Source organism: Mytilus edulis, chromosome 13 (assembly GCF_963676685.1).
Source record: "Mytilus edulis chromosome 13, xbMytEdul2.2, whole genome shotgun sequence".
Taxonomy (NCBI): Eukaryota; Metazoa; Mollusca; class Bivalvia; order Mytilida; family Mytilidae; genus Mytilus; species Mytilus edulis.
This window is the reverse complement of record NC_092356.1, coordinates 71,471,042-71,483,453: the sequence shown is the minus strand read 5'-3', so window position 1 is coordinate 71,483,453 and position 12,412 is coordinate 71,471,042. Positions and strand designations below refer to the sequence as shown.

At 32.0% G+C, this 12,412-nt stretch overlaps 2 protein-coding genes across 2 annotated transcripts in view; one reads left to right on the top strand and one right to left on the bottom strand.

Annotated features, from left to right (window-relative positions):
* The window catches only part of LOC139501664 (rap1 GTPase-activating protein 1-like), a gene marked incomplete in the record, with an annotated part of 165,573 nt that overhangs the window by 83,779 nt on the left and 69,382 nt on the right, over window positions 1-12,412 (bottom strand).
* Window positions 7,197-11,496, top strand: LOC139501665 (uncharacterized). The gene is made up of 3 exons (XM_071290809.1): window positions 7,197-7,775; window positions 7,973-8,518; window positions 10,216-11,496. Exons 1-3 carry the CDS (start codon window positions 7,221-7,223, stop codon window positions 11,401-11,403), a joined length of 2,289 nt encoding a protein of 762 aa, XP_071146910.1. The 5' UTR covers window positions 7,197-7,220; the 3' UTR covers window positions 11,404-11,496.

Below are 12,412 nucleotides of genomic sequence, written 5' to 3'. Positions count from 1 at the left end.
GCAATCTATAGATATGAGAAGATGTGGTATGAGTGTCAATGAGACAATTTTCATCTAAGTCACAATTTTTAAAAGAACAAGAGTGCACACACTGAAATGTCTCGCCTTCTTTACAAATCATTGATATTATGTTGATAGTCCTAAGTATAAAGCTTTATTACAACTGTCACACAAACTTAACATCAACCAAGATAGCTACACAAAGACCAATGAACCATGAAAATCAGGTCAAGGTCAGATGAACCATGCCAGGCAGACATGTACAGCTAACAAAGCTTCCATAAAACAAATATATTTGACCTATTACTCATAGTTTAAGAAAAATAGACCAAAACACAAAAACTTAACACTGTGCAATGAACCGTGCAATTGAGGTCATGGTCAAATAAACCTGCGGGACTGACATATAGATCATAATATATTTCCATACACCAAATATAGTTGAACGTTGGCATATAATATTAGATAAAAAGACCAAAACTATTTTTTAGTTTCTTGTGGTCAGGAATACCAGACAAGATTAAAAGAAAAGTTATGATGGGGTTATTTGAAAATGGGGGGTTGAAAATGCCAGATATAAGATCCTTTTGTTATTCATTAAAGATGACATGGATAAATAAACTTTTAGACCCCTTGAATATATCCCCATGGAAAACATTGTTAATAGATCAATACAACAGATTAGGAGCAGACAAAATATGGTTGATGACCCCTGATGGTATCCAACAGATTTCTTCAAATTTTAATAATTTCTGGAAAGATATTTTACTAAACTGGAATATCCTAAACACTGTCACTAATGGCACTGCTGAAGGGATCATGAAACAATCCATATGGCTAAACAAGAGTTTGAAAATTAATAATAAAACTGTCTTTTACCAGAGGTGGGTTGAATCAGGAGTTTTCTTTATAGGTGATTTACTTGATGAAAACAGTAATTTTTTTACTTTAAAATAATTCTGCGAAAAATATAATCTTAATATTAATTTCTTGGAATACCATTCTTTGCTGCATATGATACCAAAAGACTGGAAAAATTTAATCACTACTTCAGAGAAAATTACTCACATATCTAACGATAAATTTGAATTTATAAAAAACAATAAAAAGTCATGTCAGTTCTTTTATAAAAAATTCTTGTCAATGTATACAGAACGTCCTACAAAACAAGAAGACAAAATGTGTAAGGAACTAGGCACTCATATAGAAAATTGGGATTTCTTTTATAGTTTACCCTTTTGTTGCACTAAAAACAACAAATTTAGTATGTTCCAGTTTAAGATTTTACATAGAACTCTCGCTACAAATGCATTATTGCAGAAATACGGGTTAAAAGAAACTAACTAATGTAGTTTCTGTAATGAAACTAAAGAAACTATAAGTCACCTTTTCTGGGAATGTATGCTAGTTAGAAATTTGTGGTTAGAAATTGCAGCACTTTTTCTAGTTGAAAATAATTTAACTTTAATTCTTAATGTGGAAAATATTGTTCTTGGGTCAGAGTCTTGGGATATTTCCCTAAACTTATTCACTATTCTGGTTAAATATTATATTTATACATGTCGCTTTAATACTTCATTACCGACTCTTAAAGGTGTCATAGCTATGATTAAAAATTCCTACCAAATAGAAAAAATGTCTACCTCCTTTTACAGATCCCCTAGAGCAAGAGAGAAATTTGATAGTAAATGGGAATTAATTAAAAACTTAGTTAACATTTGAGGAGACTGAGAGATCTTTCTATTTATGTACTTACTTAAGGCTTTATAATAGTTCATGTAGAATTAATAATATGTTGATGCACATCACAACTGGACAGTGATTTGTGTGCATCTTAAAAGTACTATCTATGTTTATTGCTATTGTTATATATATATATATTGATATACTAGTTTTTGTTTGATTGTATTTGAATTATCTCCCCTTGACTTAGGTTGACATTTATTATGTGACTCTGTCCAACATGTTGTCCAATATGTTATCTGTTAATGATCTCTGGTGGCCTCTCCTGGTACCTCTCATGTTTTACATCACTGTATAGGCAGTGATGCATGTGGCTATAGGAGAGGGCTGATGCAATCATTAACCTTATCAGCATATTCAGGTATTCTAATCCAGAGTGATAAAGGATGTGTATGATCCAGTAGAAAATTTAGAACAATTAGCATAACTAACTTTTGAATTTTAGACTGTTATTGAAAAATTTAATATCATTATTTGTATTATGAATTAATTATATAATTATGTATCACAATATATACTTGGTGTATTTTCAGATGAAATAAAAATAAATTACAAAAAAAAAAGAAAAAAAAAAAAAAAAAAAAAAAAAAAAAAAAAAAAAAAAAGACCAAAACTTAAAAACTTAACTTTGACCACTGAACCGTGAAAATGAGGTCAAGGTCAGATGACATCTGCCCGCTAGACATGTACACTTTACAATCATTCCATACAATAAATATAGTAGACCTATTGCATAAAGTATGAGAAAAACAGACCAAAACACAAAAACTTAACTATAACCACTGAACCATGAAAATGAGGTCAAGGTCAGATGACACCTGTCAGTTGGACATGTACACCTTCCAGTCCTTCCATACACCAAATATACTAGCCCTATTGCTTATAGTATCTGAGATATGGACTTGACCACCAAAACTTAACCTTGTCCACTGATCCATGAAATGAGGTCGAGGTCAAGTGAAAACTGTCTGACAGGCATGAGGACCTTGCAAGGTATGCACATACCAAATATAGTTATCCTATTACTTATAATAAGAGAGAATTCAACATTACAAAAATTCTGAACTTTTTTTTCAAGTGGTCACTGAACCATGAAAATGAGGTCAAGGACATTGGACATGTGACTGACGGAAACTTCGTAACATGAGGCATCTATATACAAAGTATGAAGCATCCAGGTCTTTCACCTTCTAAAATATAAACCTTTGAACAAGTTAGCTAACCCCGCTGCCGAGCCGTAGCCGCCGCCGCCGGATCACTATACCTTTGTCGACCTTGCAGGCTCGACAAAAACCATGAATGATCAAAGTACGACACAGTGCCTTGGCTCACACTAAACGGCAAGCTATAAAGGGCCCCCAAAATGACTACTGTAAAACCATTCAAACAGGAAAACCTATGGTCTAATCTATATAATCTATATAAAAAAGGAGAATTTTAAGGAGAAACACTTATATTTTTTACCACATCAAGTTTTGATAACTGCATTTCTTAGGAAATTGATTTTTACTAGCAGTATAAACAAATGTTGAAAGGTGTCGTTGATATATTTCTATATTCATAGTATTATATGTTGTCCATTACAGAATTTTACATAGTTATAAATTTTAATGATTTTTTTTTTACAAATAATATTTTTTCATACTGTATTCAAATTGTCTTTTTTTAACTATTGCAGTTTATAAAATTATACAATTGTGCTCAAACCAAAGCTAGACAAACATTCATTAATTTAATCTAATATAAAGACGAAGATGTGATATGATTGCCAATGAGACAACTCTCCACAAGAGACCAAAATGACACAGAAATTAACAACTATAGGTCATTCAACTATATGCCTTTAAACAACAACGAGTAAAGCCCATACCACAAATTCAGCTATAATTTATTAAGGCCCCAAAATGACAAATGTAAAACAATTCAAACGAGAAAACAAAAAGCCTAATTTATGTATCGAAAATAAACGAAAAACAAATATGTAACACATCAAATGTAACAATTAACAACCACTGAATTACAGGCTCCCGACTTGGGACAGGTACATACATACAGAATGCGGCAGGATTTAAAACAGTATAAGCTTACCAATGACCACCAATATGCAGTACACTAAACTTCCAGAGCACCTTATAACAATAATTTTAAAATTGTATAATTTTTTATATTTCCTGGTCTATTTTAGACATTTTTAACTAACTTGACATTCAAAGATTAAATACAAGATTTTTGCTTATGAATAATTTAGATTATAATTGTATAATGATGCCTTTTATATTTATAAAACTCCTACATGTGTACTAGATTTGTAGGTTAATCACTTAATTTGCTAATGACATTGATTTTTCTACAGTAAATACTGTATGCAGCATTAAGCTTTAATTCGGCAAATGCAAAATTAATAATAAACAAAACACATTTGACATTCAGATTATCTTCAAGCTTTTGTCTTATTGCGTTGTAGGTTTCCTGTCCCTCAAGGATGAGCAATGACTTTCAATTTACCAACAAAATAATATTTGCAGACCCATTGAATGGAGTTATCCTAAATATGCAACAGGTACTAACCAATTATCAAAATTTTACTAAAAAACCTTTATTTCAGTTACTGTAAACTCAGCAATTATTGCGAAAGTTTGCGACAGTTGTAAATCAGGCCCGTAGCCAGGAATTTCCAAGGAGGGGGGGGGGGGGGGGGTTTTGGACTATTGAAATCGACTTCAACAGCCACAATTTAAACTTGCATCTTGAAATATTTTATTTGATTTAACCAGGATTTCTCAAAATCATAAAAATTACAATCACATTTAAGTCTAAAATGATTAAATCGCAATAATAAATGTACGCAATAATTTCTGAATTTAATCCAGTACCTGTCAATTATGTACCTTTTTTTAAATTAAGAACAATTTCATTCTTGTTAATAAATCATCTTACCTTGCATAAAGGTATTCCTAATAGTCTTGTTTCTCATCAAAATTTCTACTTAATTCCGTCTCAGATGGAGTCTTACTTTACAATCTGCCAGAAACAGGCTAAACTTTGATGTTTATAAATTTGCAGGGTTATATATCAGTTATTCACTTTATAGCAATTAAGAGGCCACTTTGATGTAAAGAAACACCACTGAACTACTGAAGGAAGACACACTTTTATCAAGGACTTTGTAATTCTTTAATAGGGTTCTTCCAGGATTTTTACCATTTTTTGTGCCATCTGAATTATTTGCGGAAGAGAAGCATCAATAGACAGATAAATATTTTGTACTTAACTCAAGTAGTTTAAAAGGTGAATTTATCAATTAAATCAATTTGGTTTCAGCTGCTTGATTTTGAACAAAAATTTAAAGAATATGGCAATTATATTTATGTATATGAAAGCAGTAAACTATATGCCAATTATATCTATGTATATGAAAGCAGTCAACTATGTGCCAATTATATTTATGTATATGAAAGCCGTAACTCACAGTTCTGTTGGTATAATGACGGCAGTCATATATACATGGCCCTAGACAAAATAACTTTCATGTAAGCTTTACATATTAGCAGCAATGGCTTTATAAGTTTCTTAACCCTTTCACCGATTGCTGCCCAGACAGAGGCTACCCTGAGACGATGGCTTCACTGGCTACTATTACTCAAGTGGGAGATCTTCATAATAAATGTCAATAAAAACTTGTTTGTAGTTATTTGTGTATTTATTTCATTCACTAACACCATGTTCACAGTTTTGTTCATGTTTTGATAATTTATTCTTCATAAAATATTCAAATTTTCAAATTTTCGGCATTATCTAGGTGAAAAGACCCCAAATCGTAATTTTATAACCCAAAACGGCAAAATTTTGAAAAATTTTATGAGGCTGTACAAATTCCTCGCACTGAACGATGTCCATTCCAAGTGTTTTGTACATAAAACCACATTTTATGTCAAAAAAGTATACTAGTTTGGCTTCAATTCTTCCATATTCTTTCAAAAAAAATGTTCCCTCATTTCAAATTCTCGTAAATTCCGTAAATTTCGTCTGATTTTGACACGGTTTTCAACAAACGGAAGGGCCATGTTTACACTTTCATCCGGGTATTCATCAAAGAAAGATAACTCATGTTTGCACTGTTTTAAGCGGGAAATATAAAAGAGTTATTCCGATCCCGGTAAAACGGGACTCATCGTCAGCTGTCTGAAGCGTGAATCCCGGTAAACCGGGACTCATCGGCGAAAGGGTTAAAAGGGAGAATTAAAAGTGCAGCGTGAATTAGATGGGCAATATCAAATATAAATTGTGATATAAGATTGTTGAAATCTATATAGATATAAGAAGATGTGGTAAGAGTGCCAATGAGACAACTCTCAGCTATCCTAGTCACAAGTGCAACATTCTCAGTGTAACTCAGAAACGCAAACCTTTAGACTTTACCTATAAATTACACAATCACTCTTTAGAAAAAGTTGACTCTACAAAATATTTAGGCCTAACTCTTCAATCAAACTTAAAATGGGACAAACATATAGATAACATGACATCAAAAGCAAACCAGTCCCTTGGATTTATTCGTAGAAACCTAAAAATAGCATCACCGAAAGTTAAAGCTCATGCATATAAAGCTCTTGTCCGACCAAAATTAGAGTACTGCTCAACAATTTGGGACCCACATCAAAAACAACAAAATTTACAAATTGAAAAAGTTCAGAGAAGAGCAGCACGCTTCTCATGCAACCGCTTCCATAACACCAGCTCAGTTACTGAAATGATGACAGACCTGAATTGGTACCCACTCGAAATTAGGCGTTTACGATACAGACTTGTTTTCTTTTACAAAATTATTCATGAAATTGTTGCAGTTCCTACACATAATCTTTTGATCCCACTTGACAATAGAACCAGACATAGCAATCCACACTCATTTAGGCAAATACAAACATCTAAAGACAGTTATAAATATTCATTTTATCCACGAACAGTTATAAATTGGAATCATCTGCCACAACAAATAGTATCATGCAGTACGGTAGAGGGATTCAAGAGTATGATCTCAGAATCTGCTCTAATCCCCATATTCTATCCCTAACTATTCTGTTATCAAATGTATATAGTTTTATCACAACTTATTTTTTCAAATGTACATACGTTATGTTGATTTTTTGATTTTGTTATTTTTGATTTTTTGTTGCTAAATTAGTGTAAATTATAAATTTTATAGTCGACGCCCGGCGAATAATCTTCAATAATTGAAGGATCGCTAGAAACCAAAAGAAGAAGAAGAAGAAGAATTTGAAAAAGTAAACAATTATAGGTCAAATTTCGGTCTTCAACACAGAGCTTTGGCTCACACAGAACAGCAAGCTATAATGGGTATGAATCTCCTATTTCAACATTTATCCCACAGAGTCAAAATAAAAGGAATTTCAGCAATGATAAGTCATCCTACGGCTAATCAGATGAACACTATAAGTATAAATAGAAGTTCGGATGCAATGCGCATGCCCGAGGGAAGTGCAATTCTACGCATGTCCGGGAACCCGGAAAGCGAAAGTGAAACTAACGATCATGAAAACAATAACAGTCCTACAATGAAGGACATGATGAACAAGTTTTCAAGTATGGAAAAGTCCCAAACAGAAATAATGGCTAATTTAGCTGTGAACATTTTGCAATTGCAAGACAAAGTTAGTGGAAAAGAGTCGAATAAAACTAAAACTCATTCACAAAAAGAGTCCGATAGGACAGTAACTGTTAGTGTCAGTGACATTCCTGAATTGTCAGACATATCAGATGATGATATGGAGTCTGAGGAGGAACAAGATGACCAAGATGTTGGTTGTTCTCTTGATCAAATGTTGGATGAGGTAGACGAAGACTTCTTTCTAGAGTTAGAGAAAGAGTACCAAGAGGACAAAAAGTTTGGTCCTGAGATAGATAGTGCTATGGCAAAACTTGCTGAAACAGCAATAGAGAAACCGTTGAAAGACGAGGAGTATCAAAAGTTAGCAGACAAGTATTTGGTGCCTGAAAATTGCAAAAAGATAAAGGTATATTTTCAGGTTATATATTATATTGCTTTAGATATAAGTATAGTTAAGATTAAAGCAAAATAAAGCAAAAAGTATATTTATAATTGAACGATAATGTTTTTGAGATTGAAGGTCATTTTTAATCAACGGTACTATTAATTCTATTATCATGATAAAATGGTCAAGCATTTATGAATGCTCAATTGATTTTTTAGGTACCTCTGGTAAACAGAGAATTATGGAAGGTGCTAAAAACCAAACGAGAAGGAGATGTGGCGATGCAAAAGGTGACTCAGACATGTAGTTCAGCATTGGTCATGGTACTCAAGGCTTTGAATATTATTAAGACAAAAGGGGACATGAGTGAAACCAAACCCATATTCAAAGACTTGTTTAAAGTTTTAACTCATGGGATATGTACGGCAAACAGAAAAAGAAAGCAGATGATAAGGCCTATAGTCCCAGCGAAATACAGGAAATTGTGTGAAGTAGACACACCTGTTACAGAATTTTTGTTCGGTGACAACCTGGATGAAAAGGTGGACAAATTGGACAAAGATGACAAAAGGTCAGACAAGTTATCTATGGAATCAGGAGGTGTTTTTTTTAGGGAAAAGAAAGCACAATTGGTCAAAGGACAGTCATTGGGGTCCAGCAAAAGACAAAAACTGGCCAAAAGACAAATTCTGGCCAAAGGACAAATTCTGGGCAAAAAACAAAAAGAAACTGAAGAAACCAAAGACAATACATTAAATGTATCTGTAAGTACTTGTATGTTCAAGTTTTACAATACTCCAGATAATTTTATTGGAGGACAGATTTCAGTATTCATTCAAAACTGGAATTTACTAACTTTGGATAAGTGGATAAGAAATGTTTTAACTGGTTATACTATTGAACTAGACAATATACCATTTCAAAATACTATTCCAAAAACAATTGAATTTAATGAACACGAAAGTGATTTAATTCAGAAAGAGATTGAAAAGTTTTTACGGAAAGAAATTATTGAAAAAGTGTCAAATACATGTAATGATACTCATGGATATTATTCTAACATTTTTATTAGACCAAAAAAGGATGGTAGTGTGAGAGTAATTTTAAATCTCAAATCTTTCAATGATAATGTTGTCAAAAAACATTTTAAAATGGAAACTCTGCATACTGCTATTAACAACATTAAATTAAACCAATTTATGGCTTCAGTTGACTTGAAAGATGCATATTATAGTGTACCAATACAAGAAAGTGATAAAAAATATCTAAGATTTAGATGGAAAAATGATCATTACCAATTCAAAGTACTTCCACAAGGGTTATCGAGTAGCCCAAGGGTTTTTACCAAATTGTTGAAACCTGTTTATGGAAAATTACGTGAAATGGGACACGTCAATGTGCCTTATATTGATGACAGTTTGTTATTGGGTGATACATATCATGAGTGTTTGAAAAATATTGAAGATACTGTTACTTTACTAGATGGATTAGGATTTACAATTCATCCTGAAAAATCAGTATTTTTACCTACTCAAGAAATTGTTTTCCTAGGGTTCATTATAAACACATTAAATATGACTTTACAGTTAACTCCTGAAAGGAAAAAGAGTTTAATAGAACAATGTAAACTGCTTCTCTATCAAAAGAAAGTAACAATTAGAGATTTAGCACGAGTAATAGGGAAAATGGTAGCTAGTGAACCAGGGGTGAAATATGCTCCTTTGTATTTCAAGGATTTAGAACATTTTAAAGATAAGTCCTTGAAAGGTAATCAAGGCAATTTTGATGCGATTATTGAGTTGGATATTAAAAGTAAAGAATTACTTCATTGGTGGATTGATAATATTATGTCCAGCTGCAAGTCGATGACTATTTCACAACCATCAGTTATTTTTTATAGTGACGCTAGTAAGACTGGTTGGGGTGGTTTTAATAAAACCTACCAATTGACTGATAATGGGTTTTGGACTCATGATGAAATTTTTGAACATATCAATTTTTTAGAATTGAAAGCAGCTTTATTAACATTGCAATCTTTAGGACATATGCTTCATGATACACATATACGTTTATATGTTGATAACACAGTGGCATTATCTTATATACACAATTTTGGGGGACGTATACCTTCTTTACATAATCTTACTAAAGAGATTTGGCACTGGTGTGTTGATAGGAATATTTGGCTAAGTGTTGCACATATTCCAGGGAAAGACAATGTTACAGCTGACAAATTGTCTAGAAAACTTAATGAGGATATGGAGTGGATGTTAAAACCAGAGGTTTTTGAGATAATTGAACAAGTGTTTGACAAAATAACAGTTGATTTGTTTGCATCTGGCTTAAATAAACAAAAACAACGGTATGTGTCTTTTTTGCCAGATGTAAATGCAATGGCTATTGATGCATTTACTTTTTCATGGACAAGTTCTGATGTTTATTATATTTTTCCTCCTTTCAGTCTTCTGGGAAAAGTGCTGCAGAAGTTAATTACAGACAAAGTCAACAAAGCATTGATTGTAGCACCAATTTGGACAACTCAAGTATGGTTTCCAATTCTTCTACAACAGACTTGTCAACAACCATACTTTCTACCACAAAAAAGTTTAATATTTCCAGGAAATCTACAAAAACTACATCCAGTGAAAAATCTTCAACTTGGGATTTTTTGTGTGTCAGGGAACATCTCCAAAGTAAAGGAGTTTCAAACAATGTTGCCGACATCATTCTACAATCATGGAGATCTAGTACATCACAACAATATAAATCATATCTCAAGAAATGGAAACTATTTTCAAGTGAAAGGGAAATTAATTTGTTTGATCCCCCTACCGAAGTGATACTTGAGTTTTTAAATTCTTTATTTGAACAGAATGTAGGTTACAGTGGTATAAATACTGCTAAATCGGCTATTTCAGCATTGTGTAGTTTAGTTAGTAATAGAAATATTGGTAAAGAAACTTTAGTTAAAAGGTTTATGAAAGGTGTTTTCACTAAAAAACCTAGTTTACCAAAATATAGTAAAATTTGGGATGTTAACAAAGTATTAACATATTTGGATAAAATATCGGACAATGAACAGTTGTCTTTATTAGAGTTATCACAAAAACTAGCTATGTTGTTTATGTTATTGAGTGGACAAAGATGTCAAACTATATATAAATTAGAATTAGATAATGTTCAAAATGAAGGAGACACAATGGTTGCTTATGTTAGTGAATTGTTAAAACAAACTAAACCTGGTGTACATATGAAACCTTTAGTATTTGATAGATATATTATCAATGAAAAATTGTGTATTTTGAGAACTTATGAGGAGTATGTAAGGAAAACAGAAACTCTCAGAAATAATGAACAAAAAGTATTTATTTCTACAATTAAACCATACAAATCTGTCACGAAAAGTACAATTGCTAGATGGGTAAAAACTGTTATGAAAAGTTCTGGAATAAACATTGAATGTTTTGGGCCACATAGCTGTCGTTCAGCATCAACGTCAGCAGCATTAAGTCAAGGACTTAAAATAGACACTATTATGAAAAGTGCAGGGTGGCAATCTGCAAAAACATTTCAAAAATTTTATAATAAAACAATAATTATTGAAACTGAAAATAATTTTGCTCAGAAAATTTTACCATCAAGTAACTAAATGTAATATGGTGTTTTATAATATTTATGTTATGATCATGATGCATTAATGTACAAATGTATATATGTTTATTAAAAGATATATTACTTGAAATATTTGGTATTAACATAGCCTAAAGAAGGTTTTTTCAATTCAACGTGGATTGATGATCTAGTTGTGCTCTAAAATCTCATGGGAAATCGTCTATATCACCAGTTTAATAAAATGTTTAAATTAATCGAAACATTTGAAGATTAATTATAATTTTATTAAACTGGTGATATAGATTTCACATGCCCACCACTTGGGAATTTCTTGTGAAATTGTACCCACCCTAAAATACAACTAGATCCTCAAAGCTCTGAAGTATGACCTTGGACAGCGCCACCTGGCTGTTCTCTCATGTGAAATCTATATCACCAGTTTAATAAAATTATAATTAATCTTCAAATGTTTCGATTAATTTAAACATTTGACCACCAGATAATTTTTATTAAGAGAATTCTGCAATAAATGGTTTCCTTTAATTTAATTGCATTCAATCTTGAGAAATTACCAAAGAACTCAAAATTTACTATTTTGGACTAACTTCTTTTCTAAATCAAATTGTATGTAATGACTCTGAAATACCATGTGACTCTGAAATACCATCAAAATCCAAAGATTGACAGAGAGGCAATAAGTTATTTAGTCTTCCAACAAACTTCAACCTAGAATGAAGCAAGTTTAAAATGTAGGTCCATGTAAGTCATCTGCAAAGCAGATCTTGATCATAAAACAATGTGCTATAATGTTCTGACTCCTGCCACCAAAAGTAATGTCACAAATTATTACTATATTTTTCACAAGAAATTTCACCAATTTCACCCACTAAGAACCTCAGATGTGGTAAAGTTAAGATCACTGAAGATTCTTAAAAAAAAAGTTAAAACTTTCCATCAATTTACTTTGGAAAGCATCTTGAAGGATAAATAAAGCATTATCCCTCCAATAGCAATTTATTATTCCCAAAGACATCCTAACATTCCAT

What these genes read in the sequence shown, in the direction of transcription:
- LOC139501665 (XM_071290809.1), top strand. Translation starts at nt 7,221, where the DNA reads ATGCGCATGCCCGAGGGAAGTGCAATTCTACGCATGTCCGGGAACCCG. An exon ending in AAAATTGCAAAAAGATAAAG is followed by an intron (nt 7,776 to 7,972) that starts GTATATTTTCAG and finishes TTGATTTTTTAG; the next exon opens with GTACCTCTGGTAAACAGAGA. An exon ending in ACAATACATTAAATGTATCT is followed by an intron (nt 8,519 to 10,215) that starts GTAAGTACTTGT and finishes TCCTCCTTTCAG; the next exon opens with TCTTCTGGGAAAAGTGCTGC.